The 12,899-nt window shown below is 35.3% G+C and overlaps 1 protein-coding gene across 2 annotated transcripts in view; it reads right to left on the bottom strand.

Annotated features, from left to right (window-relative positions):
* CRISPLD1 (cysteine rich secretory protein LCCL domain containing 1) overlaps positions 1 to 12,899 on the bottom strand; it is a 43,996-nt gene that overhangs the window by 17,626 nt on the left and 13,471 nt on the right. Inside the window, exons 3-4 of one of the 2 annotated variants that reach the window (XM_024765759.1) lie at positions 619 to 737; positions 139 to 271 (exon numbers count right to left, since the gene is read on the bottom strand). In XM_024765759.1, coding sequence (XP_024621527.1) covers positions 139 to 271; positions 619 to 737 — 252 coding nt within the window. Of the gene's footprint in view, positions 1 to 138; positions 272 to 618; positions 738 to 12,899 lie in introns of those variants that run through there. The other variant, XM_024765761.1, reaches the window with a different exon arrangement.

Here is a 12,899-nt window from a genome sequence, read left to right as displayed (position 1 = left end):
TTTTAATAACCATATAAACGACATAAGGAAGGCAAATGTTCAGTATCCTAAGTTCTCCCACACACACACACAAAAAAACTTTGTTAGTTTACACGAACTCAAATTAAACGAATAAAGTGTAATATACCCAAAACATACCTGTGTATAATGAGTACATACAGGACCAGAACATCTGAATGGACAATACGGGTTGCACTCATGTTCATATGGGTAGCTAAAGTCTTTGACTTCATCATACCATGCTTGTACATGAAATGTTGGGGGTCTATATCTATTTGAAAGAAAATAACCACAAAAATCAAGTAAGGCTGGAGAAAATATAAAACCAAATATTGCCAAAAAGATTGATGAAGTTGGGTAGAGAGGCAGTTTTGGGTAACTTATTAATATTAAATACTTTTGCACTTTACATCACTAATATATCAATTACTTGAAACAAAAATAAGTTTAAAATACTACTGATCATTCTGGCAGGATATTTATTTTTTATTTGTCTTGGTGTGACTGCTTGTTTTCCTTTTAGGCACTAAGCCTTTGAAAACTTACAATGATGAATTAGTAAGTATTTCATTTCAAGCTCTTATGTTTTCAGAAACAAGAAGTTGTATTTTAAGCTACCTTCCCCAATGTGCTCCCAAATTCTGTCCAATTGATGGAAGCATGCTTGCAGGTCCATGTTCCCACAAACAAGTTTCAGCCCAGGATTCTGCAGATCTTTCCAGTTCTACATCCCATGTCTACAATTCAAAACAAAAACAAAATACAGACACGAACAGATAATGTATATATACAGTTTGGATATTTCTTTAGAATATAGTGTTACTCGGTTCTTATGTTTTCTCCCTTCTTCTTAGCAAAGTCAGCATCTTAGTCTGGGTTCTCTCCATCTCTCATATAGATTTTTGCACTAGCCTCCTAATTAATCTCCTTTCATCCACCTCTCATCCCTCCAATCTGCTCTACAAGTGATTAGAATTACCTAAGTGGACACAAATACGCTTAAGTGATTCCTCTAACCGCATCCAACAAATCTCTGTATACTGTTCCCTGTCATAAAACATGTTATTCCTTGCTTTTGCTGGCATCGTTTCCTCTGCCTAAGACTTCCTTCTCCCAATTATTTGTCAAACAGCCTCTAACTCTTACTTCACAATACAGCTTTATGTAATACATTCTTGACACATTTTCAGTTCTCTTAGAAGTAAGCTATTCCCTACTTTGGGCTCTTAAAGCTTTGTTATGCTCCTTTGTTTAGCAGCTATTACACAGCAGTGTTAGTATTCGTCTATATGTCTCTTTCATGGGACTGTGAGTTGCTTGGGGGCAGTTATTTAACTCACGCTGGTACCTTCAGCCTATTATCTGTGTCTGCCATATGGCAAGGTGGTTAATAAACATTTGCTCAATACATGAATGGTTAATGAATCTGTATCCTATAAAATATAAATGCATTTTTGTGTACAAAATTCAATAATATTAATTCATATCTTAAAAATAATTTATAAAGTGATATTTAAAATTATATTACTGAAATAATTTCATACGTCCTGGGTTTAATATTCAATTTGTTAATTTGAAAATCAGGCAGTATAGTGAGTGTGGTGGTAAAAACAAAGAGCTGGATAGAACTGGACTCAATATTGGCACAATTACAGGATTCTGGGCATGTTAAGAGGGTAGAAAAATAGTCCTGGAACTAGAAAATGAGGACACAACCTAAGGTGATAGCAGTGAGACTGGAGAAAAGCAGACAGTCTGAAATAATGTTTAGGAATTTAAATTCGTAGAAGTTGATGGATGACTGAAGGAAGGTGGTGAGGGGGAAAAAAAAAAGGGTGAAGACTGATGAGGTTACCAAACTGTGAGAAAGAAAAACAGAAAGAGAAATAGATTGTTGTAATAGAAGTGTATGTCTATTCACTTCAATGCATATTTCAAGGATGATGTGTGAGGTGTCTGTGATACATGCAGTATGTATGTTAAGTAGAAAGTGGAATTAGATGACTGGGGTTCTGGGGAAAGAAATACACTCTGAAGATATGGATTTTGAAGTTATTCACTCAGAGATGAATTTCTTCAGGAAGATGATACAGAATGAGAAAAGAAATGAAAAGAAAATTCTGGGGTTATCAAAATTGAAGGGGAGAAAAAAACAATGAGTTAGTAAGATGAACTAGGGAAAATGGAATCAGAAAGGTTAAGGGAAAACTGAAAGAGAATTAAATTATAAAAGTGACAGGACAAGAGATTCCAGGAGAAGAGAGTGGGCAATTAAGGTCAAATGTTACAGAGAAGTCAAGGAAGATGAGGTCTGCTAGGTGCTAATGCATTGTTAAGAGCAATTTCAGATCTGTCCTAGGAAGAAAATCACAGCACATAAGGCTAATAAGTGACTGGAAAGAGAAAGTGGAGAAGGCAAGTGGGAGTTACTTTGTTAATACTTTAGAGAGGAAGAAGAAAGATGGGCAGAAGCCAAAAAAGATTTGATGCCAGGCTCTAGAGAGAATTTTACTTTCTTTGATTTTTAAAGGATGGAAGAAACCTAATCATGACTATAGGCCAAATGGACAAGACACTAGAAAGAAGCACCAAAAAAAAAGTATGTGTGGGGAAGGGACGTTTCTTCACTCTTCATATTATCTTTTTATATTAAACATTCCTCCTCATTCACTTGTGGATCTGAAATACATAAAATCATGCTTTCAAAGCCAAAAAGTAAAATGTATACAAAATTAGGGTAAGTATATTTTCGTTATAGTGCATCTTTATTATCTAGCAAAAACACACACACAAAAAAGGGTATTTACATGCCACTAAAAAATTAACAGCAGCAGAAGTATCCGGTTTTCATAAAAACTTGAATTTCACTTTGAATTAATATCAAATGTTCAAGATGACTGATTTTGTGATACAGACATCAGTAAGTATTTATCAGGCAAGCACTTTATTCGCCAAATACAAGCATACTATTAATTAAATTCATTATTTAAGTTAGACCTAATTTTTATAATTACATATTATGTAATACGCAAAGGCATAATTCAACTTGCTGTCATTATATCCCCAGACAAATTAGGTAAGAAACAAAGAATTTGGCTGAAGTCCCAGAAAATGAGTAAGATGCTGATTTCCTTTTGTTTTCAGAAGGTTGGAGAGATGGTCATCTCTCAAAAGCAAACATGTTCCAAAGTAGAGTTCCCTGGAAAGTAAGTTGTCCTTAAGAGACAATCAAATTTTTGTTTTCAATCTTGGAAATCAGGTTCTCATATAATACTTTAGTCCTAAGCATAGTGAAACTATACTTATCCACAGGTTTCTAATCTAGCAACACAGCAATCTCATAGTCAAAGAGCAGCCAGGAACCAGAAGAAAAACGTAAACGTTCCTAGATGGAAAAAAAAAAAAAAGCCTTGAAACAACTGGGATGGTTTTAAAACACTCTTCCCACAAAGGGTGGAGTTGAATTCCCTCCCCTTCACTTCAATTTAAGCTAGTGATTCCCTTGCAACAAACAGAATGGCGCTGTGAGACTTCCCAAGCTAGGTTAGGAAATACAGACTCTATCTGATTCTTTCTCTTTTAAAGACACACATCTTAAAAGACCTGAGTCCACAAATTAGGAGTTCCGCTACCCTAAATAGGTAGCTGAAAAAAATAAGATGGAGAGACCACACAGAGACAGACAGAGATGCAAGAGGAGTTCCCACTGTCTGAGTTTTCCTAGCCCAGTCAAGAGATCTGTGAGTTTGCACGTCCAGGTCACTGCAAACAAGTGAGAGACCCAGAGCAAGAAACCCCACCAAGGGAGTCCTTAAGACCCTTATTCAAGGTCAATTTAGTCTTGTTTTACACACAATTCTACAACTTTAGATGTCAGTTTTTCATACGAAATTGAAGATGGATCGTTTTTAGAGAAGATATACAACCATTTCCAAATTCACAAATATGCTGTATTTCCAAAGTTTGTTTATATATCTGTTGTGCAGAAACTGGAAAAAAAATCTAAGACATATCATTAAAATGCTTTAAGCTATGTTTTCTTATTTGTAAAATGTGTCAGTTGAGATAGACGATAACTCAGGTCCCTCTGAGTTATCAATTGTTGAGTATATATTATGGATAAGTTGTTTTATAGCATAACTTGTCTTCTATTTAATCCATTAAAAATGGGGGGTGGAGCATATAAAATTAACTATTATAATATTAAAATAGGGACATACATTATTTTAATATAAGAACTGAGGCAGAGGGCATGCAACTAAAATTTGCTATCAATATTTAATAAATATTAGTTAGTGACAATTTTAAAAGTAATTACTTGAAAAATCTAATCAAGCATTGGTGTTTAGGGCAAGTTCAATAATACAAATCAAGGACATTCTTTTTAAACAAATCACTGAAAATATAGCTGTCCTGTAAGAAATACTATCATTTAACATGACAACAGCATGGAATGTATATTTTTATGCTACAACATAATGTTTTAAGACTGGCAATAATTCATACCCATCCCATTTAAATGCAGGTTACTCTCTATACATTTCTATTTAAATTCTAGATTGCAAATTAAGTCAAGATGGCCGAACCGGCTTCATTTTTTCTCTCTGAACTATTCACCCAGGACTAATTTAAAGCCAAGCCACACTTAAAATTACCATTTCTTTATAGAATGGGTACTTGAGGTGTGCAGAAATAAAAACCACTCTATTTTCCATCTACATAAGTAAGCTGTTCCTTCCGAGAACATAGTAAAGTCTTCAACTGAAGTTTTATTACTAAAAGAAACATTTAGAATACTATTAACATACTTTGTCTCCAGTGACATTTTTCAACCAGTTCACCATAGTGGCCCTATCGTTTCCTGTGTGTGTGTGTACATAAGAAACCTTAAACCTTGACAAAGGACTTTCAAAAGTAAACCTAGAAACATATAGTCGTTTCAGCACTAAAATACTGTTTGTAAAAATCAAAAATTATGCAGCTAGACGTGTACAGAAAATTCCATTGACTGCTATCGTTTGTGAAATATGGTGGGCATAAACAATTCATATTCCTATCAGAATACTTGTTATCCTATTATAATAACAATGACAGTTGCAAATCACTCAGGATTGTAGTTTTTAATAGGGTTAATATTGCTAGCTTACCAGAAGTTGTATCCCTATACATTAGGCAAAAACAGTCATTAGTAATATGACTCTTTCTTTCTCTTTGATATTGAGAATAGCTTCTCTCTTACAAAGTATTAAGTATTTTCAAATATATTCTTTGATTATTGTAAATGTATAGCTCTTTCCAGATTTACATAATTCTAAAATTCATGTCCTGGAAATCACTGACTCTTTATAGCGTCAAAATTATTATTGTAGTACATTAAACAAGAGTTGAAAGCCAATGTTAATTAGTCACTATGAATTTGTCTGAAGACCATTTTCTTCAAACTGAGGCTTCAAAAATATTAGTATACAAAACTAAAGTGAACAGTAGACTCTTTTTCAAATATGTCAAACATTAATCTGAACTTTTTAATTAATTATTATTATTTTAGATTGCATTAAAGCATATGAAGTAAAGTTTTGTGATATTATCTGCTTGATGCAAATTTGTGTAATTAGACTCTTCATACATAAATCCTCAAAGATCAGAGGTAGGGATGGAGATAATGGAAATCCCTTTATCCACAAAGGTACTGATAAGCACTTCTTGGTGAAGGTATCATGATAGCCTACCAAAGGAAATACGCTAGGTGACATTGAAGCTGTGAAGTAGTTTATTTTATATAGTTAAGTTCAGCAATGAAAAAATATATGAGTAAACAAAGAAATTTTAACAAGAAATTGACCAGCATGATCTGATACCTTTAAATGCACAGAGAAATAATCTCCTGCCTGGGAACTCTCACATAATTTAATAACTGTTCAGTGTCATTCTAAGCAGGGAGAAATAGGATTGCAAGATTTTCTACCATTCTCTAGAAATAATGTTTTAATTCGTTATAACTTTTTGCAGAATTGATACAGCTTTACTGGATTTCCAAGATAAATGCAAAAAAAAAAAAAGGTCTTTGACTATCTTACTATTAGGTATCTTAATTAAATGGCAATTAACACCAGTCCATGACACAATTTGCAATTTAATATGGACTTTTAAAATATGCATTGCTCTCTGGCAAAGTAATAACATCAAAGCACAGTGGTGTTGAAAATGCAGTTACACTGGAAATCCAGATCTAGGCTGAAAGCTCTGGTCTTACCTTCCTACTAAAAACGATAAATAACAATGAAATTATTTTTAAAAAACTATATAAGCATTTGCAATAAAATCTGAAAATGAATCCCACAAAGATTTGTCTTTTTAGACATATACATATGCATACAGAAAACCACCCTCATGTCTCTAAACCTACCTCAGTTCCGAGCAGTCACTGGCTGTCAGAAGTAATGATACCATTCCAGCTTTCCATATATTGAAAATACCTTTGAGTATTGAAAATACTCTTTCCTTAGGGCCATGTCTTCTAGACATATGCAAGCAAGGTCATTAATAATAAGTGTTTCTTTCCTTTTTTTATATAGACAGAGATAAAACTAAGCTTGCACTTGTTCCAATTATTCAAACTAAGGTTAATTAAAATACATGATACACCCTGGAAGAGTCTTCTTTCCCATTTAAATTGTGTACTTTCAAATTTATCTCTTTGATTATGTCAAGTTTGGCTTCTGTTTCCTTGTCTCTGACATTAGTAAGCTGGAGTAAGTCTCTTCAATTCCTTTTAGCTTTAAAATTCTATTATTTTGTACTTATAGTCTCTTCTAGAGTGCCCCATATTGCTTGTAGAGTCCCATGAAAACTTTCAAACATAAAATAATATTTCTGATGACAATAGAGGCTATTTCTTAGCTAAGAAGAAAAAGTTGATTTGTGATTTTCAAGACTGCAAAGCCAAGAAGGTTTCATATCTTCTAATTATGAGTCTAGAGGAGAACTGTTTCCGAATCACCTCTACTGGAGAAAGTTTTAATACTGTCCAAAACAGAGAAATACAACTGAAAACCTTCCATAAAACTTCCCAGTAAAACTTCAACATAATTGAATACGACAAGAAGACATTCTCAGTAAAATGTTCAAAATGGGTCTCTCTTCAGCTTAGTCCTGAAAACCAAATGGTAAAATCTTTGAAATAAGGCACAGACTTCCACACATAATTTTTCTACACAGCTAAAAGGAACACCAGGATTTTTCAACCAGCTCATGAATATAGAAACAGTTGAAGAAAATCAAAGACATATAGAGCTCTCTCTTTCTAAACACAACCTTTAAAAGATAATTCTTAGAGTCCGCCTGCCGATGCAGGGGACATGGGTTCGTACCCCGGTCCGGGAAGGTCCCACATGCCACGGAGCGGCTGGGCCCGTGAGCCATGGCCGCTGAGCCTGCGCGTCCGGAGCCTGTGCTCCGCAACGGGAGAGGCCACAACAGCTAGAGGCCCGCGTACCGAAAAAAAAAAAAAGATAATTCTTGTCCTGTCATATCTTCTGGAAAAACAGGTTTGTAAATATCCATCATATGTCACAACATAAATCCCTCCCAAACCACTGTTGTTTTCCTACTTAAACCAGAAAGTGCAATCCCAAAATCTTATGGAATAAGCTGTCAGTGTTATCCTCTCAATAGCAATAACTTGATCTCCAGGAAAGAATTTGTTTTTCTATGGAAGTAACACATTTGACGGTTCACAAAACTTCAAATTCCAAAAATAATGCCTCATTATAAAATCTTAGCCACCTTCTTTTCTCCCCGATGGTGGAATTATCAGAACTATAACAAAGAAATAGACGTCAATGAAATCAATTAATCAATCATTCAATCTACGCTGAAAGAGTGTATGAGGTTTCTGTGACAAAGTCATCTGGTATAAAAAGCACTACGGAAAACAGTAGTAGTACATTCCTTACAACTCAGATATTACCTCAGGTGTTTAACTTCTGTGCTTCACCTGCTTTGAAAAGACTGTAGTTACAGGGAAAATGCACGAGGCTCAGATTTCAAAGGGAACACCTGTGTTTCAGGACATAGAGGCTTTGCCAGGTACTGAGAAAGTAGCAGTGTTACCTCAGGGCAATGCACATATTAGGGTCTCCTGTAAATTACAGAGATGTGAGGCAGATGCGGCAGAGTTTTACTTAAAATCTACTTCAAAACAAAGCCTTAAAAGTCTTTAAAAAGATAATTTAGGGAATTGCCACTTCCTTTTACTAAAATTAAAATAAGTTTTGGAATGAAAATTTAATGTGTGGATAAACTGACAAGATCATTTTCATTAAACCCATTGTTTCAATATTATACAGATAGACCGAATGCATGGTGTAGGGCGGATTGTCTTTGTGAGGCAGCCTAGACATTAATTCAAAAAAATCCTTACATTTCTACAGAATATCTGCTGATTCATCTCTCATCTCCCTGCCAAGGCTCTCTCAAGTCTGGCAATAACTTACCTACCTCACTTATAACCCACTCCTCAACATGGGTCCTCTACTGCTGGCTCTCTGGAACGTTAAAGTGCTGGTAAATCATCAGGAGATCTGATTTTGACTTGGTAGGTCAGGAGAGAAATCAAAAAGTTATGACATTTCTAACACTGGTGCCAGAACCATACACTGAATACTTCAAGAAGCAAGGTTCTAGTACCTGTCTGTTCATATTTCTCGGCCATTGAATCCGTCAGAAATTTTCCCCTACAGGACTGTTCTTTCTTTCCCCCCGCTCCTTAGTCACTTAAACTTTATCCTTTCACCAAAGTCCTGTTCACAATCACTCTCCTCCTGGAAGTCATTCCAACCACAATACATACTCCGTTTACCTCACCCTTCTCTGAACCTTCTTAAACATATAATTTACCAATTACTGCATGTTCTCCTAGATCTGTTTCTACTACTTTCGGTCTTAATTCTCAAACTAGAACTTTAAATCAAAAACTGTCCCATACTCTATCTGTGTTTTCTTAATGTCACCTAATATACTTGGCATATAATATGTTGCCAATATGTACTCATCGATTATCTCTAGCCTCAGCTGGCCTGTCCTGGGCAATAACTTGGATCAGAGATACAGGAACCTAAATTCCCTGCGTCAAACATACATGTGTGATATAAACTCGGGTGAAAGGGTGTTCATGATGTACCTAGGCTAAACAAAAGGTAATTCTTGAAAAGCTGAACTTGGATTATTCTTGTAAAGGTCATATATATCTATCTTTGTATTGACTTTGTGATAAATTCAACACTATAATGCTTTCATTATTTTTGTTGTCATTTAGGAGAGAAGCAGTTAATCTTCAAGACTATATTTTGAATGTTTAAGGAGACCTCAAAGGAGACTTGAGAAAGTACAGTACCACCTATGTTATTTAAGTCTTCATCTACAAACATTGAGCCAATTTATAAAAATGAGGACCTATGTTTTAGTTTATTTATAGCTCATAAATTTAGATAGATATATGATTAATCTAAAACTCAAGCCTAAAATATGCATGCTAGGAAAGATAAACTTTCATAATAAATCACTCTGCATGCATCAGTTCATATAGTTAAATAGCAAACTGAAAGTAACAAGTTTTGCAAGTAAATAAAATATTAATTGCTTTTATTTATTGTACTTGGGGATGTCTTTTTAATTTTCAAAAAGAAAAAACAGATGGGTTAACAAATGAAAACTTCTTTTTGAAAAAATCAGTAAAAGATAAAGTTTATGGACAAATAGCAACCGAAACCTAAAATTTAACACCATTACTTCAACTTAAACCAAAGGCTAATATAAGAAACATTTAAATGCATATGTTTACATACTTTTAATGAAACTGCTATAGTAAGTTGCTCATTGTTCCTATATTGGGAATTCTGTGTTAAGTTTTCACTAATTCCTGCTTCAAGAACGATAAATTATTATGCTTCCAAACAGTCATTGAGAGCTATGTAAACCATATGGTCTCCTGTTTTCCTTGGCTGCTAGGAAACTCAAAGCTGGTTTAGTAACCATAGCATGGTCAATCAGATGTTTAGGTGTCCCTTAGGAACTTGCCTATACATTTTTCTTCAACAACTAAACAATGACTAAGAAGATGATGTAAAAAAAATACAGTTTACCAAAGTCTTTATTTGAAAATTTGAGAAAGAATATTGTGTTAAATATTCTTCATTTTTTCCCACATAGTCACTCTCACCCACTTGCTGCCATACTCTATGTTCCAAAACGCTCAACTCTACATCCTGAGTTACTTCATGCTCTCTTGGCTCCTGGGTTCTAGTTGAATTTGGCCAGTAGAAGACATGGACAGGAAGTAAGAGGGTGAGAGGTGAATTTAAGAATGTATTACCCCTTCTTCAACCCCACTCATCCCCTGAGTACTCTGCCTCACAGTGATGGCGCCTGTGTCCTTTCATACAGCCCTACTACCAGGCTCTGGTCCTCGCCAGGCTGTGGTACCACGATTCATGCCTGGGTGTCCCCCATCCTTGTGGCTCGCCTAAGCTCTGCCCACAACTCTGCATACAGAGCCTTCATCAATTTTTTCCTGTTAAATCCTTGTTATTGTGGCATTTGTTTTCCTAATGAGAAATAATATCTGAGAATAAAAACATCTCACAGAATGTGTATTAGTAAGCTGCCTAACATATTACCCGATACCTAATATATCTTAATAAATGTTCTCTTATTCCTCTAAGAATCTGCTTCATTTGCTGTGATTCACATAATCTTTTTATGGCACATTGTTAATATTCACGAGACTAAGGAAGAAATTTAAATCCCAAATTTTGAATGATTAAAAAAAGATAATCACTGCCACCTAAATTTCCAGTGAAAAAGTAAATTTCTTAGAATTCAAATTTAACACACTGTTAGTTATAAAACGAAGTTTACAGTAAGTTATGCCTAGCTTTGCTTTGAATCTATTGACAATCAACTCTATAAGTCAGGACCTTTGTTCATATTAAATTTCCAGGATGATATTTCCACTGAAGCCTCCAAGTAAGTACCTGTGTAGTTTAGGTTTAGTTTAGTGTACATACACACACACACACACACACACACACACAGAGGAATAGTTTAAAAAGTGTTAATAAAATCAAAGTTTGGAAATCCTTTGTAATAACTGTATAACTTACAAAAGTCAAACTAATACCAAATTATGTCAAATAAAATGCTTCTTCATAGGTATGCAGAGAAGGAAAATGTATAGGGCTATGTTGCTCAAGTCTGCCATGAGTCGCGCTTGATAGAGCAAGATTATTTTCATCTTTTCAGCTGTTCTCACAGATCATGACTGCCATGCCCTCTTCTTTGAATCAACTGTACACATATTCTCATATCAACATCTTATCAGTTAAGGTTCTCATCATCCAATGCCCTCAACCACGGTCCCTACCACACGTTGACTATAACGTCTTCCAAACACTATTTCAAAACGTACCTCTTCTGAGAAGACTTTCCTGGTTACTGCTTTATTCTGAAATACTTTTAGATTTATATACAGTTTAAAATATATTCATTTGTACTTCTTATCACACTCTGATTTACATTTTGAAAACAGTTCTCCAGCAAAAGCCATGGCATTCTGATCATTGTATCTCCTGGAAGACTCCATCCCTACTTGCTGAAGGGTCTGGCCATCCCCACTTCATGAGACAGAGGTGTCCATAACCCAGTATAACTCTGAAAAGTCACTAAAATCCAATGCTAATTTAGCCACTTGTCATACTTATTAGAATGATTTTACCCTAACCAAAAAGCTAATGTACTTAAAAATAAAACATAAACACTTTGAAATGAATGCTTTTGCAAATTTCTAATAGCATTTTCTTGTCGAAACAAATCAAATCCTCTTTCATTCTGCCCATTTTAGAATCACTGTTGAAAATCCAATCATCTTTTTATTTTTTCATTCATTCATTCCATTGTTTCCCTTTCAACTAGCATAAACTGAGCTTAGAGCATGTGTCAGCCTCTCAGCTGGGGAAATGCAAAAGTTATGAAAGCACAGTTCCTTCCCACAAAGGAAAGTAAGGCTAGAGAAAGAGACGAGGATGTAAATAACAGAGGCAAAGGCAGGTAGGAAACGCTGTGGAAGCCAGGGAACTGGGGTGAAGTGCACCTAACTCCGTACAGGAGGGTTTAGACAAGAGAAGATTCGTCATTAGAGGTGAGTCTTGAAGGAAGAGCAGAAATTCACTAGAGAGAAAACAAGATGCACATAAGTCATTCTAACATCTGCAAAAGCAACAGGGCTTGGCAAGATCCCTACAGCATAAAAAAATCCAAGGTATATGGAATAACGGTACAGATGTTCCTGTGAAATAGCACTGCTTTTTATTTGTTTAGATGTACGCACTATGTTCACGGAATTCAGTTCACAAAGCTCTTCTCTCAGCCCTTTCTTTCTAGACAGGAGTTCTGATGCTCTTTATTCCATCTTCATTCAAAAGCCTCCCTCATGCCCCCCCCCCTTTTTAAATCTCTTTGGTTTCCTGCCTCTGGACAACATCTGATCTCACTGTAGCTTCTTTTGAGCATATCAGTCAATCTTTCAGTATTTCAGAGTTGGATTTGCCATGTCTTCAGCAAACATAAGATATAGTTTTATATTTTATTCCCCTGTTTAGATGGTTACTTTGTACTGTTTGCTTACTTTGTACTGTTTGAGTTGCAACAATAACGCAAAGGGGAGAGTTATAAAGAGTAACTCCCATGCTCATTCTTGGGTCTTATCTAATAGCTCATTATCTGATCTAGCCGACCCTTCCCAGCCCCACACTGCCACCTCCTTTCTTGCTCGCTTTGGAATTCTACTTCCTTCTCACTCATATGGCCTTTAGAGTCTCTCCTGTCACTGACTGCACTTCACT

The sequence above is a fragment of the Neophocaena asiaeorientalis genome, unplaced genomic scaffold (assembly GCF_003031525.2).
Source record: "Neophocaena asiaeorientalis asiaeorientalis breed wild unplaced genomic scaffold, Neophocaena_asiaeorientalis_V1.1 scaffold417, whole genome shotgun sequence".
Taxonomy (NCBI): Eukaryota; Metazoa; Chordata; class Mammalia; order Artiodactyla; family Phocoenidae; genus Neophocaena; species Neophocaena asiaeorientalis.
This window is presented reverse-complemented; position numbering and strand designations above follow the sequence as displayed.